The sequence below is a fragment of the Lissotriton vulgaris genome, chromosome 10 (genome assembly GCF_964263255.1).
Source record: "Lissotriton vulgaris chromosome 10, aLisVul1.2, whole genome shotgun sequence".
Lineage (NCBI taxonomy): Eukaryota > Metazoa > Chordata > Amphibia > Caudata > Salamandridae > Lissotriton > Lissotriton vulgaris.
The window spans coordinates 152,311,435-152,331,932 of record NC_141698.1 but is presented as its reverse complement, the minus strand read 5'-3'; the positions used below and the strand labels follow the sequence as shown (position 1 = coordinate 152,331,932).

General features: G+C 45.5%; 1 protein-coding gene across 1 annotated transcript in view; it reads left to right on the top strand.

Annotated features, from left to right (window-relative positions):
* The first annotated feature begins 1,157 nt into the window (after positions 1 to 1,157).
* The window catches only part of BRI3 (brain protein I3), a 98,976-nt gene continuing 79,635 nt past the window's right edge, over positions 1,158 to 20,498 (top strand). Inside the window, exons 1-2 of the mRNA XM_086940725.1 lie at positions 1,158 to 1,309; positions 1,445 to 1,668. Coding sequence (XP_086796851.1) covers positions 1,500 to 1,668 — 169 coding nt within the window. The 5' untranslated portion in view covers positions 1,158 to 1,309; positions 1,445 to 1,499. The remainder of the gene's footprint in view (positions 1,310 to 1,444; positions 1,669 to 20,498) is intronic.

Sequence of the window (20,498 nt, the reverse complement as noted above, 5' to 3'; positions counted from 1 at the left end):
GGGGTGCAATAAAATGCAATGGCATGGGGGTGTGAGACATTTTATGCAGTGGCAGCCGGCACCGGTAAGAGAAGTTGGGCGGGGTAGTGGTCAGGTAAGTCAACATACAGCGGGAGAAGTAAAATTCAATTTTAAAAACGAAAAAACACGTACCTTGCGCTCTCCGCATCGGAGATGCGGCGAGCGCAAAGTATGTGGTTTATTTATTTTTAAATTTAATTTTACTTTTCCTTTCGTATGTCGACTTATCTGCCCTCGCCTCACCACTCTTACCTGTGTGGGCCGCTACTGGTTTAATGATGATTTATTTACTTTTATATCTTCTAGGTAGAAATAGTTTTGTATCAGTTTAGCCTTTCCTATTAAGTGTTTTGTAGCCGTTCCTTTCAAGTGTTTTGCAGCAGTTTCAAGATAGTTTAGGGTTTCTTGTTGCTCAAATGGGTGTCATTTCTGATATTTATATATTTCCCCTTCTTGATTGCCTGATTTTGCACGGGAGAATGTGTCACTCATAGTCGTTGAATGTCACTCATAATTACACTGAAATTATGAAAATGTCACGCATAAGCAACCAGCATGCACAGGCAGCATGCACTCTGTGGGGTGCAGGCCACTGACCCGAGACCACCATGCACTCTGCAGGGCGCCGGCCACTGACCCGAGACCAGCATGCACAGGCAGCATGCACTATGCAGGGTGCAGGCCACTGACCTGAGACCAGTATGCACTCTGCAGGGTGCAGGCCACTGACCCGAGACCAGCATGCACAGGCAGCATGCACTATGCAGGGTGCAGGCCACACTGACCTGAGACCAGCATGGACTCCGCAGGGCGCAGGCCACTGACTCGAGACCCGCATGCACCGGCCGCATGCACTGTGCAGGGTAAAGGCCACACTGACCTGAGACAACCAGCATGCACTCCGCAGGGCGCAGGCCACTGACCCGAGACCAGCATGCAAAGGCAGGAGGCAGCATGCACTCCGAAGGGCGCAGGGTGCAGGCCACTGACCCGAGACCCGCATGTACCGGCAGCATGCACTCTGCAGGGTGCAGGCCACTGACCCGAGACCAGCATGCACTCCGCGGCTTGCACGCGCAGACTTGATGTCCTCGCACGCAGCATACACTCCGCAGGGTGCACGGCGCCTTTAAGAAGGGGATCCCAGGCTGGCAGCCAGCCGCGGCCGGAGCGCATCACATGACTGCAGTCTTGTGACTACCTCAGCAGCAGAGCACGGCCGCTTCCTCCGCTGCTGGGAGTTTGCTGTGAGTTTGTGGCTGCCGTGGAGCCGGGCGGGGAGCAGCAGGTGAGGTCCGCGTGGTGTTGCGGTGCTCCTGGGGGGCACAGGCGGGAGGGAGAGGGCCGTAAAGTTTCTGTTGGGTGGATGTGGTGAGTTGCCTCCCTGAGCCTCACGCCCTCTTTGTGTCTCCCTCCCCCGCAGGATCAGCAGGTAGTAGTGCCCGGGGAGGCAGCGGAACGGAGCTGCCGGGAGGAGCATGGATAACAAGCCCCTGCTGGAGCAGCGACCGCCCGCCTACAGCCCTGCGGGGCAGGAGGGCTACGGGCAGCACAGCTACGGGACCATTAACCCGCCGCCGCCGGGCTTCCAGCCAGCCCAGCCGGGCTTCCAGGCGCCGCCTCCGTACCCCTACCCCGTGGCCTCAGGTGGGTTTGCGTCTCTTCAGGAGGAACCCCCTTCCTCAGCACAGAACTCCCGCTCTGCCCCCACGCAGAGAAATGTATTTATTTTATATTTAATGCGATTTTATATAGCGTGAACATTACCCGAAGGTGTCAGAGCACTTAACAAAAGAACCAGTTGCGTTACATAAGGACTTTGGATGACACAAGTTGCATACGAGATACAAACAGAAAAAATGCAAATGTACAAGGAGTAAAGTCACTCAAGGAAGAGATAAAAACGGGAAAAAATTGCACTAGTACAAGTTGAAAGTCACTCAAGGAAGAGATACAAACATATAAACTCTAAAATCGCATAATTCCGGACAACCTGCGAGGGACCCCTGCCTCGTTCAATATATCCTTGCTTACCTGTTACCCCCTCTTCCGACATGGACGCCCCAGATCTCTGCGCATAAGCCTGTGTCTCTGCCAGCCGCGCTCCTTTCTTTCCATTATTCTGTCTCCGTCCTCTGCTCTACTTGCAACACTTCCACCCGCAAGAAAAACCCTTCACTTATTTTTATCCCCCCCTTGCTCCATCTTTAACTTTACTTTTCGATTTACAGAATTTTGATTCACCTCTCGTTATCTTCCAATAGGGAACGCCCTTTTTTTCTTGTCCCAGGTAGTAACAACCTCGTTTCCACTCGGTGGGAAGCACTATTCCTTATCTACTACCTTGTTGTCTGCAGCCGTAGAGTGTGATTACGTGCATAAGAGACGCAGTACTAGCACAAGGCTGTTTGTCACGTGGGGATGTGTGTGGTTGGCATATAGTGTTTGCCCTTCTTCTGTCTTTGTTTCCATTTCCCAGGACAGATGGATGAGTTGGTCTAAGAGTTGAGCCTGCCTCTTTTTAGTATTTGATTCATAAATCACTAGTGTTGCTCTTACGTTACTGTATTTGAGGCGTGAACCTGTAGTTATGTTAGGATAAAGTGTTTGGTAAAGATACCGCTAAGGGCGTCCCGGCACTGGGAGAGGTCTGAAAGCAGTGCAAGTCCAATTAAGAGTTTGTTTTCAAGACATTCAGAAATGCTTGTTGTCAGAAAATCCACAATAAACTGTCCTATCCGGGCATATGGCACTATGTAGCAAACGACGATCTTTTTATGCTGCAAGTAAAGTCAACTAATATGGCTCAGTCTGTGGCAGTAATATTTTATCATTTTAATATCCATTACTGAAGTAATAAAAGATACTAGTCAATAAAGTAAATCCCGTTTAGGAAACTCAATCGTACACCTCAACACATATATTCAACCCGTTGGATTATCACCTAGACATAAAATCCTACCAATCCTTTACCATCAAGGGGGCCATGTGTCAACAAAATTAAAATCGAAAATTTTATTCGAGTCTTTACCAAACAAATGATCATACATAGAAAATATTTCCCTTTTAATATTTAGAAAAAGACAATGTGTTAAAAAGCCTTTTAAAAAAACTTTAAAAAACTGTTGCACATTACACATAGTGTAAAACATAATTTAAAAACCACAATTATACATCCACAAGCAAATCAGTGCACATTGGGAGAATCTGCAAGAAAAATATTTCTAATCATAAAGGCGCAAACATATGACATGGATCTTTTAATACAGAGTTCATTATTGTTCATAGTTCAATATTTCAAAGAAAAGAACCCCACAGTCTAGACTGTGCCTCTTTCTGTGAGCATCAACGCGTTTCGGTGGGTCCTATTATTCAACCGACGTATGTTGAGGTGTATGATTGAGTTTCCTAAACGGGATTTACTTTCTTGACTAAGGTCTATTTGATAGACCCATGACGATGAAACTCAAGACCATGAGGATGACATGAATCCTAGGAATCTGTTAATTGTGATTGGCAGAGTTAGTTGTAATCAGCTCATTACTCTTGGCAGTGTCTCCTAGTCGGGCATGAAATTGGTGTGTGTGAGCAGGAATTGGTGTTTTTAAAAATCTAGTCCTCACATTCTGTTCCCAAGAGCTGCTGCATTTTGTGGGGATTTGTAAACATGGACTATTTGAGAATTAGGTAAAACTTATCCGGTTGTAATTAAAGAGGCTACGTTTACTTAAGCATTCACTGCAGTGAACTGTGTGTAGACCCATGGTCACATGTTTGAATCTTGGTTCAATTCTGCACTTCTGAAACTCTTAAAATGAGTACCATTGAGTTGGGTAACAGGAAATACCTGTTATGTACGAGTAGCTCTAAGAGACACCTTACTGGTTAATGCACTCGACAAAAATGCCTGTTATGTTAAAATTATTAGTTTCTGGTGCTCTGTTTAGGAGAAAATCAACCCAAGAGAGAGCAAACCTACTTTTCTAAATAGTTTGGAAATAACATTTTTTTTTCTCTTGGCAATTTTTTGAGTAGCTCGTAATCTAAACCATCGTTGATTCAATCGAGAGAGTATATTATTTGAGGTGGTTGGGAGGACGGAGAGTGATAATGAACCCTTTAACAGAGAATTGTTGTTTATTCATGAATATCACGTGTTCGCTATGTATGTGTATTAACATATATATTTAACATAATTTGACCTTCTATAAATGGAACTATCTATTTCTGATTGTTGGATCACAGCAACATGCCCCAGGCCACAACTAAAGCCTAGACTGTAAATTGTGTATGCAAAAAAAGTTGACCAAAGAGATGACACTAGTTAGTCAAGTTTTTATTTATTTGTCATCTGTAATGTGCTCGTTTTGTTTCAGAGCATGTATCTGAATGGAACAAGACCAGAACAGTTAACAGAAAAACAAAATATATATTCAGTATGCAAGATGCTGCTGTACAAGAAATAATCACTACAGAATCACAGCGACAATACTAGCATAAAACCAGGCTACAAGCTTTTCATGCTTAGTTTGTTGCCTATGCTGTTTTGGTATAGCACATCGCGAAGTCATGTTATTTTAAGTAAGTGTATAATATATGGGATTCTGTAATAGTCATCAACTTGTGACGCACCCAGCCGCTGATTCTCAATAAATGACGTCGAAACTCCACTGTAATAACTTATTGCAGTTGAGTTCTGACATCACGGTGCTGCTGCCAGCAGCCGAGGGGAAAGGCAAGTCAAGACACAGAACATAAGTAAAGCAGCAGTTTTTTAAAGAACGAGAAGGAAGCATTGCGTTTCTTTCTTCTGCTCTTTTTTTTTTCTTTCTAGCTGCATATTGACAAAGGACATTTTTGGGGTAACATGTTTATATTTTGCAATCCGTAGGTTATTGTAGAAGAGTGAGAATCTTCCTGCTTGTTTCTACACATTCTCAGCTGAAGCACTATTTATTTGTTTTTTTTAACTGATTTGTATTGAGCTTTTTCTAATCTCTTCTTGCAATACATTTCTAACAGCTTTTTTGATAAATTTTTACACTAGAGAATCTATATCTATTCATGTTTGCAAACATGCTCTCTTTCGTATGAAAGAGCTACCCACCAAGGTTTTAAGTGGTTTGTGGGAAAGGTGATGATGTGACTTTCATTATAAAGAATAAAGTACCCCTGCCTTGTATAACTATATTGCAAGTCACCTTGAAGTTCCATAACCTTGGAAAGGAAATGTGCCTTTGGCCACGTTCATCTATGGCCATGGAACTCCTTGGCGATGTGCTAAATCATTATAATTAGGCAGGGCAGCCACATAAGACACATTGAGCTGGGTATGGCACACACAAGACCATGCATCAGGACATTAAAAAAGTAGCAATTCCAAATTGATTATAGACTACCATACCAACAGAATACCCATCTATACCTCGAAGTATAGATGCACATTCCAGAAAAGGAGCCTATAGTATTTTGAATTGTTACCAGTAATAAGGGTGCCTGCTTATTTAAGAAGCATGCTCAAAATTTGGTTTGAAACGTGTCCTTCCAATGTTCAAGGATACCTCGTTTTATAGAAAAACATGCTTGACACTTCCAAGGACCATCGCCCTCTTTACATCATTGACTATGATGAGCCTTTGAGTGTCGAAGCGATACACCAGTAACAAAGTTAATTCTTGGCTTCCACTGATTGTTGACCGAGCAACAATTACAGTTGGACGATATCAAGACTCCTAATCTTCCTCCAGTTTTACATCCTACTACGAGTTTAGTTGCCTCAAAAATATTTTCAACCACACAGGCGATAAAACTGTATGATTTTTTCTTTCTTTTTTTTTCTGATGGTTACATACAAAGTAGATCTTTGACGTCCACTCCAATACGTCATGTTTTTGTGGTGTTGACCAAAAACCTATCCGGTGCCTGGTGGCATTATGCTTATTAATAACAGATCCAGCTCTATTTGCATTATTGTGATTCATGAAGTAGGCTTGGGCTATAGATCTGGCTCGAATTTAAGCCTAGGGCACTGACCGTCCTTTGTACCTAATGCACAGATCGCCCGTGGAGGGACAGACCATCAGCTATAATCTCTACTATGCATTGTTAATTGTATAAAAGCTGATTGAATCAGGACTCGTCTTTCATTGTTTTATCATTTGTTGCACAGGTCACTTTGGAGTTTTTTGCTATTTTAATTGGGCAAGTGTGCAATTGAAGATTAATTTCCTTTTAGTATGTATGTTTACACTATTGCAGTTGTCACTCCAGGGTTTTAAGGCACTTTAACTGAACAATGCTTCCTATATCTAACCCAGATATAAGATTTCAATGTGAATCTACTTCTAATGGGGCATGTTGGTATGTTTCATAGGTGTATTGAAAGATCGGGTGTTTGCCAGTATCAGTGAGTTTCCACCCAGTACAAGTTTAATAAGATAGATCTATTTCCAAAGATCATTTCTGACTTTAAATTGCTCCTGGGATCTCCTCCAAATTAGGAAAGACATGTTGAGCATCCAAAATTGATGCACCACTGCTTATAAACTTTTTAGGTCTTGTCTACGCAGCGCGCATGCGCTGTATAGGAGACCTGTAGCCGTTGAGCAGCTGTTTTTCAAAGCACATACTCGTGCCTGTGGCGGCATGCAGCTTGCAGGAGTGCGCAGCGGCGCTGCACGAGTATGTGCTTTGAAAAAGAGCTCTACCCAGCGTGCAACGCTGCAGCTACTTTCACTTTTGCGCCACATGCGCACCAGTCGTGGGACGCTGCAGACGCCGCGCACACCACTCGCGGGACGCTCCCTGTTCTTTCCACCAATAGTCAGTCGCTAAACCTCCTCTCTTCCTCCCGCCTCAAATGCAGGTTCAGCCATTCGCCTTCCCCGTCGCTTGTTGTTTTTGATACTCTAGAGTCTGGTCTGTTTCATTTCATGTTTTACTTCCAGTGCCCTTCCTCCTTGTTGTTGAATGTTTCTTTTACTGCATGATATTTTATTAACTTTAGTTTTCAGATAAACTTATACTTGTTGCATTATTAGCAAAAAATAAATGCCGGTGTCCAAAGCGCTGCTCGGACAAACACTGCTGGCGCTATGAACTGTCAGAGCACGAATAACATGGGTGTGCAGTCATGAGTCTACCTCAGGCCTCTTTAATTCGTTAAACACCCACATTGTGCTACATTCCGTCCATCATCTTGTGTGTTTTGCTCTTTAATTCGTTGCCAGGCACACCCTGCCCCGTTGTCTCATTCTTACAAGTTTGTTTTCTCCCTTGGTGATGGATTTAATGTATTTCCTTTCCTCCGTCTTTTCGTTTTATTCCTTTTTCCCTCTGTTGGTCTCGGGAACTGCCTGACCGCGGCAAGTAAGTGCCGGTACCCAAAAATAAGTGCTGGTGCCCCCTGCCGGCTCAAATCAAGCACTGCTTACACTTGTCAATTTCAGTTTCAACTAAATCAAAATGTATATCTGGGCATCTCCAAAGGGTTTCCTTTGTGACAAATTGTTGATCTGCATTTCTAATCCTTTTTCCAGTTCATTGGCTTCCCATACCACGTTTCCATTAGGTTGCCTATGCCTGCATTTCTTTCCTCCTTTTCTTGTTTCTCTCCTTGGTTTGTTCCTCATGTGTGACCCGTTCTCTTCATCTTGTTGGATTCTGATCCAGGTTTAGTAGGCTAATTTTGTCTGAAAAAATAAACCGGAGTGCTTTTATGTTTTTTGTGGCATACATGCCTTCATCACACAATTTAATTTCAGAGCTATCAGTGCTCTCACTATCTTTGCTTAGGCTGTGCAGTCACTCTTTCACACATTGCCTCAAACCATGTGGCCAACATATATACCTGCCTATTATCAAAATCATTTTTATTCTCGATTTTCTTAGTTTAACCATTTCCTCATGTGTTCTTAACTTTTCACCATTTTGTCACATTGCTATGTTATTTTAATTTTGTTTTCCATACTGTTTATTTCTTTTTTTCCAAATAATTATTTTTCATGTGTTTTTCTTTTTTGAATCTAGAGCACACCATGTTGTCATGTCCTTAAATCTAATCCCTTCTGTCTGGGTTTTTTTTAATCAAAGTTTTCTTTTGTGACTCACGACCTCCCACCCTTCTTAGTCTCCAGGTAGCCGTTTTTTAGGTTGAGCCTCGGCAGCGCATGCTCTGCTCTGACAGGCATGCTGTACTGTAGTGTGGACTTGTAGACTCACCCACTCGATGCCCATATCTGTAATTGACTTGTGTCATTGTCCTTTGTAAATGCTGGCTTCTGATTCATTATTAGGCTTGTTAATCCCTCCGAAGCACCGCCTTGTCTCTATTTGTAACTTCCCATGAGGACTGGCTCTTTTACTTCTGTTGTTACACGCTATGTCTGTAGGTCTCGCCTTTGGGGCCTTATAAGTATTAAGTTATGCAGCACAATATCCTTACTGCAACAACATTAACCCTTTCCATGCTCATGACGAGCTCCGCTCATCATGAGGCACAGTTGAGCTGTGCTGATGACGAGCTGAGCTCGTCATGATACACTGAGGATCACATATTTCCAGCACAGGAGGGGAAAATGCGCAGCAGCGATGTGGTTAACTGTTGCATGGCGACAGCAATTCACGAGACAAACCTTCCCAGCAGCAACTAGACAGGATTGCATATGTTTTTTACCGGCACTTGCACTTTCTAAGAGGCATCCACACCAGTTAGTTGTAGACTTCTGTTAACCTTTTTTTTAAAAATACTGACTTAAGGAGAGGGGGCGTTGGGGAGCACTCTCTGAGAGGCAGCAGTGTCACCGCGAGCGGATCGCAAATTTTAATAGCGGTCAGACTGAAATACTTTTAAATACTAAAATACTTTTAAACAGAACTCCCCTACTGTTAATCCACGCTGCACCCCGATCTCCTGATAAAGCTGCCTATTTCCCCGTTCCACCATGGCGTGTTCGGCTTATGTGGAGGGGAAACGGCGCTAGGAGGTGTGGCACTGGGCAAAGGTCAGGAGGCGGAGCCACTGACTACATTAGTCGCATGGCAGCACGGGCGTGCCCAAGGCAAGCCCGTCTGCGACCAGGGGCCAGAACCCCTGGACCAAGTGCAAGGCGTCTGACATATTCTGAGTACCACTTAAAATAACTCTGGAAACCGATCGTTGATAAATGCAAACACCGCATCAATCCAACCTCAAGTAGCAAAACCTGCAACAATTGCCCGTTTAAACTGCACTTCCCAGGGCAGCGCCTGACTAATAAAGAGATCAATTCAGAAATAAAACTACTTCTGCTGAACTGCAGGTCCCTGCCAAAACACCACCTTGAAATTAACATCCTACTTACCGAACAACAGCCTGAAGCACTATTCTTGAAAGAAACTTGGTTGTACAAAGATGCAGACCCATATGTGATGCAAGCATTCCCCTCGGGATACTACATGTTGAGGAAAGATAGGACACCCCGGAAGGGGGGGGGGGGAGAATTGCCATTATCCTTAAAGACCATGTAAAAGGACACATCGAACCAGGTATGATAGAAGAATGCAAGAGCATGGGTTTTACGCTCCCATTCACCCCCACATGCTCCCTTTCAGGAATTTTAATATTCAGACCCCCCGGACCATGCAGAATGTTTATTGAATCCCTCACCGACAAACTAGCTATGAGGGCAAATGTACCCGCCAATTTTACCATCCTAGGTGACCTAAATCTTCATCTGGAAGACTCTAATAAAGGCGATCTACATAACCTCCTACTTAATATTCAGGCATTACAACTTGAACAAAGAGTAACATACCCAACGCACAACAAAGGCCACATACTGGACCCAGTCTTCTGATACTTGGATAATATATCAATACTCAACCCCTCTCCACTCCCTTGGTCAGACCATTTCTTAATACCAATTAGTTGGAAGATATCAAGGACTCCCCACAGCAACCAGCCCCCAAAGATTTGGGACTGACCATGGGCAAAACTAGAGCCCGAAGTCTGGGCAAATAAACTTGAAACCACCAACCCCATAATCCAGTCCGACCCCACCAAAGCATATGATAAATGTAATGAATGGATCACAACATCTCTAGACGCTACTATACCATACAAATGGAGCTCTAAGAAACCCACAGATGAGACTCCCATGGTACACCCCAAAAATAAGAGACCAAGCAAAAATGCAAACAAATGGAAAGGGCATGGAGGAGGGACTAGAACCCAGAGAAAAACATAAATCTAAAGAGGCCATAAAACTATACCCGACAAACAAAAAAAAAAAACAGGCTCAATACTATGAGGAGAAAATTAACCTGGCAGCCAGCGCACCAAGGGAAATCACCAGAATAGCCAAAAAACGATCTCTCTGCCCCCAGCCAGAAAGGCCCTCCGAATCCGCCCCACTGCTATGTAGGGAATTGGCAGTTTTTTTAACACCAAAATCCTTAGCATCTACAACGCCTTCCCTCCACCGCAGTAAACGGAAAACCCTTGCACCAAAATGGAAAGTAATACGAAGGCAGCAAACTCTCTGAACGACCTCCCAATACTTAATATGATCACCCTCTCCACACTGTTCATGAAAGTAAAATCCGGATCCCCTTGTGATGCAGCTCCAGCACACCTGCTGCATAAGGTAAAAGAAACCATACTCCCTGCGCTATTGGAAGTTCTCAACCTGTCCCTAACTATGCTACAGTACCATCAAGCTGGAAACATGTCATGGTCAAAGCACCCCTGAAGAAGCCCAACTTTAATCCAGAAACATGGAGCAACTACCGTCCAGTATCTCTGCTCCCCCTGGTCAGTAAGATTCTGGAAAAACGCGTAAACACCTCCTTCTCAAACTACCTTGAAGTCCATAAAATTCTACACACTTCCCAGACAGGGTTCCATCCCAAACACAGCCCAGAGACAGCTCTGATAACAGTGACTGGGATATCAAGGAAAGTCAGCGACTTGGGGGACACGGTGGCACTCCTCCTATTGGATCTGAGTGCCGCATTTGACACAGTACATCTTGGCACTTTACTAGACCGACTCAAGGAGGTGGGAGTGACCGGAAATGCTTTTTTCTGGATCAAGTCCTTCCTAAAGGAGAGAACATTCCAAGTATTTGAAGGCAGTCATACCTCAAGGAAGATCCCACTCACCTGTGGGGTGCCTCAGGGGTCCTCGTTGAACCCCACCCTATTCAACGTGTACTTGAGACCCCTTGCCGATCTAGTCATCCCATATGGAGCTCAGATAGTAACATACGCCGACAACACCCAACTGGTGGTAGCCCTCAACCACCCTGATGGGAGCACAATTGACTTGGAAGAGTGTGGTGGCCATCTGGATGGACCAGTCTTACCTGAAGCTTAACTGGGATAAGACTGAACTCATGATCCTAAGTAATACAGCTAGTGGCCCCATGGATTTAAGCTGGCCAGCATGCCTGGGACCAATCCCCAAACCCAAGGATAGAATAAAGAGCCTTGGAATCTGGCTGGATAAGTCACTTAAACTAAACCATCAAGCGGTACAAGTGGCAGCCACATGCTTTGGCATCCTAAGGCATCTTAGGAAAATACCGTACTACCACTTTTCCCTGATACCGCATGTAGCACGATGGTACAAGCACTTATACTCCCTTTAGTTGGACTATTGCAGTGCACTTTACCTGGGCAACCCTAATTCCGTAATACAAAAACTCCAAGTGGTACAGAACTGCGCAGCCAGACTATTATACAACACCCCCATTAAACAATCCGCTAAGCCAGCACTGAGAACACTGCACTGGCTCCCCATATCAGAGCGCCTTATATTTAAATCACTCTGCATTGCACACAGGACTCTCTGGGACACAGGCTCAAAAATTAATTTCACCCTTGTCTCCTTCCACCGCCCCCTGCGCACTCTGAGATCTGCCAATCTGTTCCTAGCCAAAGTTCCAAAGATCCGGAAGGTAAGAACGGGGAGGGGGGAACGTATGTTTTCATACAATGCATCCATTCTGTGGAACACACTCCCCCCTACAGCTTAGATCCACATCACAGCACCTCTCTTTCAGGAAACCACTAAAAACATGGCTTTTCCAGAAGCTGCAGTAAAACAGGAACGTGTTGTGCCATCGCAAACCAGCGCTCTGATGCCTAAGGGTAGTCATGCGCTATACCAAGAATCGATGTAATAATAATAATGGCTAAACACTTATAAGGTCCCAAAGGCAAGACCTATTGGCTATGCTAATACTTGTTTTTATTTGTCTTTCGTTATTAGTGATCCTCCACTTATCACACCCCATGAATCCCTCTTGCCATCCAGTTAGAATGAAGGTTAGTAACCTGCGATACTGGTGCACTCTGTCCCAGGCTAATCGTTGCAGCCTAAAGAGTTAACTTTTTTTTTTTTTTTGTAAATCTTTTTTTAAATCCTAGTCTTCCCATAATTAGCAGTCATTTGTGAACCCAAAGAACAACGTTTAGTTTACAAAGATTTTATTTGTCCCTTTAGTGTAGTGATTTCATCTTTATCTAGATTGTTTTGTGTTTATTATTTCTTAACTGCACAGGCTACAAGCTCCTTTAGGTCTCGGCTAGGGTAGGCTGCACACATGCGCAGTGTCGCTGGCGAGATTGAATGTCTGAGTAGTGAGGTTAAGCCCCGCCCCTCTTCTCCATTGGCTGGCCTCCTAAACGGCGACCAGCCATTGGAGAAGAGGTCCCAGTGACGACATTCTCTCGGTCTAAGCCTCGTCCTTTTCGGATTGGGGAGCGTGTTTTTTAGTTTCTTTCTCCCCTCTTCTCCATTGGCTGGAATGTAAACAACAGTCAAAAACACGCCTGTTTACATTCCAGCCAATGGATAAGAGGGGAGAAAGAAACTAAAAAACACGCCCCCCAATCCGAAAAAGACGGGACTTAGTGACAAATGGCGAGCGCTTGTTGCCAACAGTTTGTGAGGCGGACAATGTGGTTATTAAAGTAATGTTAGCTTGCAGAGAAGAATAAAGAACTGACAAGGATGGTAGCGTGCAGCAAGACTGACAGGACTAGCTACAATAACCAGCTGAGTGTCAGGCAGCAGTGGGAGTTCGACAGGAACCAGAGGGTGTTTTGACATCAGATGACCGTTGTCAAGAGGGGGTCAGAATGGCGATAGCATAGTGAGTTGTTCCGCTAGACAGCTCTATTGCCAGCGCATACACGGGGCAGGAGCTTCAGTTCTTTGCTTTCATTACCTTTAGCAGATTAGACGTCCTCGTCTCGCGAGATCCCGCTAGCTTGAGCGGCATGCGATTCCTCCTCCTCCTCCTCCTCCTCCTCCTCCTCCCCCTCCATCCCCCTCCTCCTCCCCCTTAGCGTGTTCATCTGCCACAAGCGCTGATGGTGGAACGAGTAGTGAGCAGAACCATACTGGCGACCTTTTGCAAGACCTATGTCATGGAGGTATCGCGCAGCTGAAAATTTGAGGCGAAGCTGTACATGCTTGGTCCTGCCTGGCAACATAGGCCTGGCGGGTCTTTACGTAATGCGAGAGACGTTTTTGATGTACGTGCCGTTGGGTGTGTGCAGCCTGCTGTTCAACGATGGCCACATTATTTCCTCCAATGAGAGTTCTCTCTCATTCGGCAGGCAGTTCTCATAACCGAGCAGGTAGAAAATAGCTCACATATTTTATGAATTAAGTTTGAAATCATTTTTCAATTTACAATTGAAGTCTCAATTCTGTTTGCTTGAAAACATGTTTTTGCGTTATAATTGAAATTAGCCCAAATCCATTATTTTGCGGGTACACGTTGTAGAACCTCTATATTAATTAGGAAGGGGGGGTTACCCATCTCCCACCCTCCTTCGTGGTCAAAGGTTTCTTTCCCTGTCTGTATGGAAAAAAAAATGTCAACTACGTGCACACTTAACTTAATGCAGCTATCGCTTTCACATCTGAAGTCCTTCCTAGATAAAGTTAATTTATCTTACGCTACCTGTATTAAATTACAATAGTCGGCAACAGCATAAACACTACTCCAAACGTAAGTTCTCGGTATAAATAAATTAAAGATGACTGGCGTTCTAAAAAGTTCAAATTAAAAAACAGATATAATTAAACCTAGAACACAGTATAAAAATAGTTCACGAGCGACATACGCTTTTTTAATTAAAACAAAAAATGAGTCTGTTGAACAAACCCTTATGATTATAAATTATCTTCTAGTAATACAGCGTTTTGGAAGAATACTGTTACGAAAAAAAAAAGTATCGGATTTGAACTAAGCACCCAGCAGCGGCTTTGCTAGGTTTTTAACAGTTTCATGGCATGGGAAATTTTGCTAAAATCGTGAGTGGAAGTAAAAAAAGGCTGAGATTACATATGAGTGAGAACTTTGACATTTTCTCGGGGTGTTGTACCTCCCTGCCACGCTTATCAATCCAGCATGAGGCAGCATTTCTGAAACCGGAGGAACCAGACAGGGCACAGGAAGGACGACTTGGGAGCAGTCTGAGCAAGGATACCCGTCTGAGAGGGGGGTGGCCGACCTGGAAGGAAACTACACTCCTGGGGGCAGGGACGGACGATCTAGCACAGGTAGTTCATCGCGTCTTGCTTTGTGGATACAGGGCGGGTCCAATCCCGGCGGAGTCTACTCAGCCTCTCATCCTTCTGAGGTTGACACCTTATTGAATATTCTCGTTCATTCCCTTATCATTCACGAGTACATTACTCATGTCATAAAGTACATAAAGGTGATGAACGCATGTGTTCATGCATCTGAGTAGGGTTCGGAAAGCTGCAGAATTGCGTTTATATTCCAAAATATTTTTTAGCATAAGGAACCCAGCACATCCTGCAAAACTGGAATGTCGGTCCTATCACTCGCTCTGATACGGCGCATTGAGCGATACACTTGGGAGCCGCTGGGCCTCACTAAGTCGACCGGGGCACTCGCGCTACAGGTATGGCAGATTCCGCGGGTCAGAGGGGGTGCTCACCTGGAGCCTGTCCGCGGGCGGCACGGCAGCGGCGCTGGGGCCCTCTCCTTCTACAACATGAGCACCGGTGGCGCGGACCGCCCGAGCCGGGCGAAGTCTGCGGGCTGACCCTGTCCGTGGGCCGCTTCTACCGCTGGATGGTGGACAGCCGGGTGGCTCTGCGCATCCACGAGCACGCCACCATCTACCTGACCGCCTGCATGGAGAGCCTCTTCAGGGAGCTGCACCGCCGGCTGCTGCAGGCTGGGTTGCGGCCCCCCCGACAAGGAAGATGGGGAGCCCCCCATGTTCACAGCCGAGGCCGTGGAACAGACCATCAAAAACGACTCCACCTTTCCACCTACTACAAACATTGTGAGATCTCCCGCAGCCCGGGGCGAAGACCGGGCGAAGACCGGGCTAAGAGCGGGCCGTTTGAGGTCTAAGAGGTCTGGGTTGGGCCATATCCCTTGGCTGTTCGTTTGCTTGTGTTCATGTGAGTTAGCTATTTCTTTATTTGTGTCTTAGCTCCCTACCGTTTATCATGTGTACACGAGCCACACGCAGCAAAACTGCCAGGGGTTTAAATAGACCTAGTGGGACCCTGGATGACTTTTTAACCAAGACAAATCTGGCCATAGATGCCGAAATTAACAAAATGCAACATAGGGTCTCCTTGGAACTTGATGCCGCTTGTAAATTGTCTTTAAACATTGCTTCCTCGAAGAAATCTTCATTAGGCAACCTTGCTTTAGCACTTACCCCTAAGCGTATATCTGGCCCTCGCTCTTTGCTTACATTGGCAGACATACACCACCGCCCATCTCTGTCTCCATCTGAGCAAGCGAAGGATCTCTTACCAAATCCTCCGGAGGAGGTTACGCCACCCACTCTTGTGGCTGGTGTAAGCTCCCAGGTAAAGAGTATATCGCCTAGGGCTGCTGCACATGCTAAAAAAAATTGCTCTTCAGCAAAAGAAAAGCTTGGCTAGGTCTGCATTTGCCCGTAAAAAGGCTAAAATTGCGAGAGCCCAGTTTTTTAATTGCCGACGGCAATTAGGCACCTCTGCCCTTGGGGAAACAAATGATAAAACCAACATAGATTTGCCTGCTAGTGTCACTTCCTATGTCCCGGAGGGTGCTGCGAATGTTCCCCAGGTGGAATCTCTTCCTGACTCGAGTAAAGATGGGTCAAGGGAGGGAAGATTGAGTGGGGTAGAGGGGGACAAGAGGGGCGACGAGGAATTTGTACAAACTGTTTGGGATACACTTAGGAAGTTACTTACCCCCTTGGAACTTAGACTCTCCAGAATGGAAAACCATCTGCTTGAAATGGACAGGACAATTGTTACATTAGCTAGTCTTAGTCTCAAGCAAATGGAAGCTAGATTTCCACAGGGGGAGGATCTACCTTCACAACCATTAGAGGCAGATGCACCGGTTGCTCTTTCTCTTGAGACCCAAACCTGTACCTAAACCTCGCACGAAAATTGGGAATAACGCCATTATCATCTCAAATCATAGCGTTGCCCCCCGACAGAGGACCCAGTACCACCTAAACCTAAGCACACTGCCTCTCGTGCTGGGACCGACTCACATTCCCAGCAGAATATAGTACGTTGAAAACCCAGGCCTCAAGCTGTACAGCAACCTAACCAGTCAGCCCATAATACCCTGCCACCTCTCGAATCTAGTAGACCTAACTTCCGTGGTGGTTATATTGACCTACCACCGGAAGCTAGTTCATATGTTATTGTATTAGCTGGTGTACCTACTCTTGATCCACAAGTAAAAGAGGACCATTGGTCTCTTAAAAATAAGGTAATACACTGGCTCAATACAAACAGACAGCTCCCAAGTCACCAAAGAAGCCGGGTACTAATGGTGCGAAGAGTACCATGGGTCGGACCCACCCATAAATCCATCATGGGCGACTGTATAGTGGTGACCTTCGCTGACCCCCATACTGCACAGCATGTCTGTTCATGGGCCCCTTCCGAAGAAGACCACAGTCGTTGTTAGACCCCTCACTTTTTTCTATCCTCCTAGAAATCAGCATAGGATGGGTGAGCCTTGGACGACAATTCAAAAGTCCAGGAATAGGGGTTTTAGGAATGGGGGACCAAACCAGAGTGCCTGGTGGCAGGGGGCTCCTACATCAAATATGTTTGGCTGTCTAGAGGAGGTTGACTAACTCGGGGGGGGGGGGGGGGGGGGCGGGCGAACACAACAAAGCAACCGGCAGACCCTATACCGGTCACCATGACAGTTTCCAGTACGGCTTGCCCTATGTCGCCATTAGGCCAACGAGTAACACTTGCCAATGCCCAAAATCCCCTCCCGGCTGAGTTAGGAATTTTGGTTCAGTCTGTAACTCCTTGCCCTAGTATCCCTGCTAATGAAATCAAAATAGCATCCTGGAATGTAGCAGGCTTACGGGGTCGCCTGGATAATGATGATTGGGTAGATTACATCACTGCACATGATATCATCTTTTTCCAGGAAACCTGGTCAGTTGCCCCATTGTTTAGACTAGGCTTTTTAAACTTCTATAAACCAGCAATACAGGGTATGAAGGGTAGGGCTTCGGGTGGTCTCGCCATATGGATAAAAAATACCCTTGGCTTCAGCGCTAAAGAAATCCTGGTGACGAACCCTGATCTCCTTTGTATATCCTTAAGCAAGGAGAACTGTAAAGATATAATCCTTATTAATATCTATGCCAGAGGATGTCAGGGCGGCAAGAAACAGCCAATCCTTAATGACTTGGAAGCCTTCTTAAATGAGTACAAAAGTGACCAGCTCACTATAGTGGCTGGTGACTTGAACTGCTCATTCGAACCCATCCTGAACCTTGCTGAGGATGTAGGCTTAGAAGAAGATTCCGCTTGGAATATTCCCCCGCTATCAATTACCAAGGGCGTCAGGGGAACTGAGGCTGCCCTTAATTGGCTTGGGCTCTGCCTGGAATGGGGGCTTCGAGCAGTGAATGGCCGTAGTTTATCTGACAAGGAGGGGAAACCAACCTTTGATAATGGGTCTTGCGCAAGTCGCATTGACTATATATTTATCAATATTGAATCTTGGGCTTCTGTAACTGACATGACAATAGAAACCAGGCCAGAGAGTGATCACAATCCTCTCTCACTTGTACTCAAGGTTCCTGGACTAGGGCCTTCCCAGGCAGAATCAGCTTGTATCACATCTGACCTTGTCTTGTGTGATAACAGAAGACGGGTCAAATGGTCAAGGGTGATAGCCGATCAAGAGCTTGTCTGCCAGATAGAAGAATTGGTCCTAGATACCAAAGATAGGATGATGGCACCATCCCCAAATGACATGCCTAAGTCCAAAATTGTTGACCTCCACGAGGCATGTTTTGCGGCTATTAAGGAACTTCTTACCAGGCCATGCCGGAAACAGAAGGCGAAGCAATCCAAAGGTTGGTATAATAAAAATTGTAGAGAAGCCCACAGCATTCTTATTGCTGCGGTTAAATCTAGAAATATCCCGGATATCAGGGCAGCGAGACAGGATTATAAACGCACTATCTGGGAAGCTAAAAGGGATTGGGACGATTCCTATTGGCTTGATCTTCAAGCCTGTGAGTCGTCCAACCAAACTAAGTTTTGGGAGATAGTCAGACGGGGCAGGGGTTCAGACTCATTATCCCCTGAAAACCATGTTTCCGCCGCAGACTGGGTAAAAAATTTTTCTGCCCAATTCACTAACCCAAATGTCCCCCAGTTGGCTGAAGGGCCCTTAACAGGGACCACATTAGCTTCCCATGGGGATAGGCTTATTTTTAGTATCTCGGACACTGAACATGCACTAGGTTCCATTCAGTCTGGGAAAGCACCAGGCATTGATGCTGTACCAGCTGACCTTTTCAAATTGAATTTAGATCTGTGGGTCCCTTATATAACAACCTTAGCAAATTCCATCGCAGCAGGGGAAAGGATACCGCAGTCCTGGAAAGGGGCTGAGATAATTCCGGTCTATAAGAAAGGGGATCGATCTTCACCGAAAAACTATCGCCCCATTAGCCTGATCGATACTATTAAAAAATTGGTATCACGAATGGCCCTAGCTAGAATACAGGGGTGGATTGAGCAAAACAACATACTCTCCCCCAAGCAGGCAGGGTTCAGATCAGGCACCAGTACCCTTGACCAGGTGTTTCGTCTTACCATGATGTACTGGAAGGTGGTTCTTTTGGGCGGTGGTGTCATCTACGCTGCTTTTGTCGATCTCAGGTCGGCATTCGACCTGGTTCCCAGGGCAAAACTCTGGGATGCCCTGAGAATCATGGGCTTTCCGCCTGAATTACTAGAGCTGGTTAGGCGCCTACATGAGGATAATTTTGCCCGTGTAAGATGGGGTAAACAGGGTCAGGTGACCGCTAGCTTTCCTGTCGAACGTGGTGTCCGGCAGGGTTGCGTGCTGGCCCCCACCTTGTTCCTCCTGTTTATTAACCGGGTGGTTGCATTTTTTTAATGACACACATACTGATGCTCCAACCCTGGGGGGTTCAAAGTGTCCCATGTTAATATTCGCCGACGACACCCTGCTCCTCTCAAGGACTCGAAGCGGCCTACAGGCTGCCCTAAACAGATTTGCTGAATTTTGCACAATTAATGACCTCCAGATTAACGCTGACCAAACCAAATTCATGATTTTTAACAAAAACAAACCTATTACTAGTTAATTTTTATTAGAGGGTGTCCCAATAGAACAGGTTAAAGTCATGTCATACTTGGGCGTGACTCTTGACCATCAACTTACATGGAAACCCCAGTTGGAGGTGTTAACCCTCAAATTTGTTCGCCTTACAGGATGCCTGTTGAAGGAGCAGAAAAAAACCTTGACCAAACGCATCACACCTGCGTTAAAAATTTACGAGGCCAAGGTGAATGCGGCTACCCTGTATGGTGCGGATATATTGGGCTATAAAGGCTTGTTGGCTCTCACCACTGCACAGAATAGGTTTCTTCGGAACCTAGTGGGACTTCCTCAATCTTCCCCCCCCATTACACCATTGCTTTTAGATTTAGGTTGTAGACCGCTGGATGAGATGGCACAGTACCATCTTGTAGCTCTTTGGCGTCGCCTCTGGACGACGCAAGAACGTAGCTTATTTGCTCATAAATTAGGTGAGGTCAGAGCATTGTGGGGTGCCCAGAAAATTCCATGGCTACGGGAGGTTAAACAAATACTGTATTCTATGGGCCTCCCAGAACTATGGTTACATCCCGAATGTTCTAGCTTCCCATCTAAAGTGGAATTCAAAGAGCTTTATTGGGCTGTTAAAAAAATCTGTACTGGTCACCCACTCCTCAGAAAATAACCTAACGGGACAGTTTCTAATGCATAAGATAACCCCATTTCTTTTTTTTATTTTTTATTTTTGTAAACCTTTATTGTGCATGAATAAAAGAACAAATACGGGCCCACAACCGTCAGGCCGGCCACTATACTTTTGGAGCACAAGTGCGAGCAATACAGTTTCCCAGCGGCACCAGGCGACATAGCAAC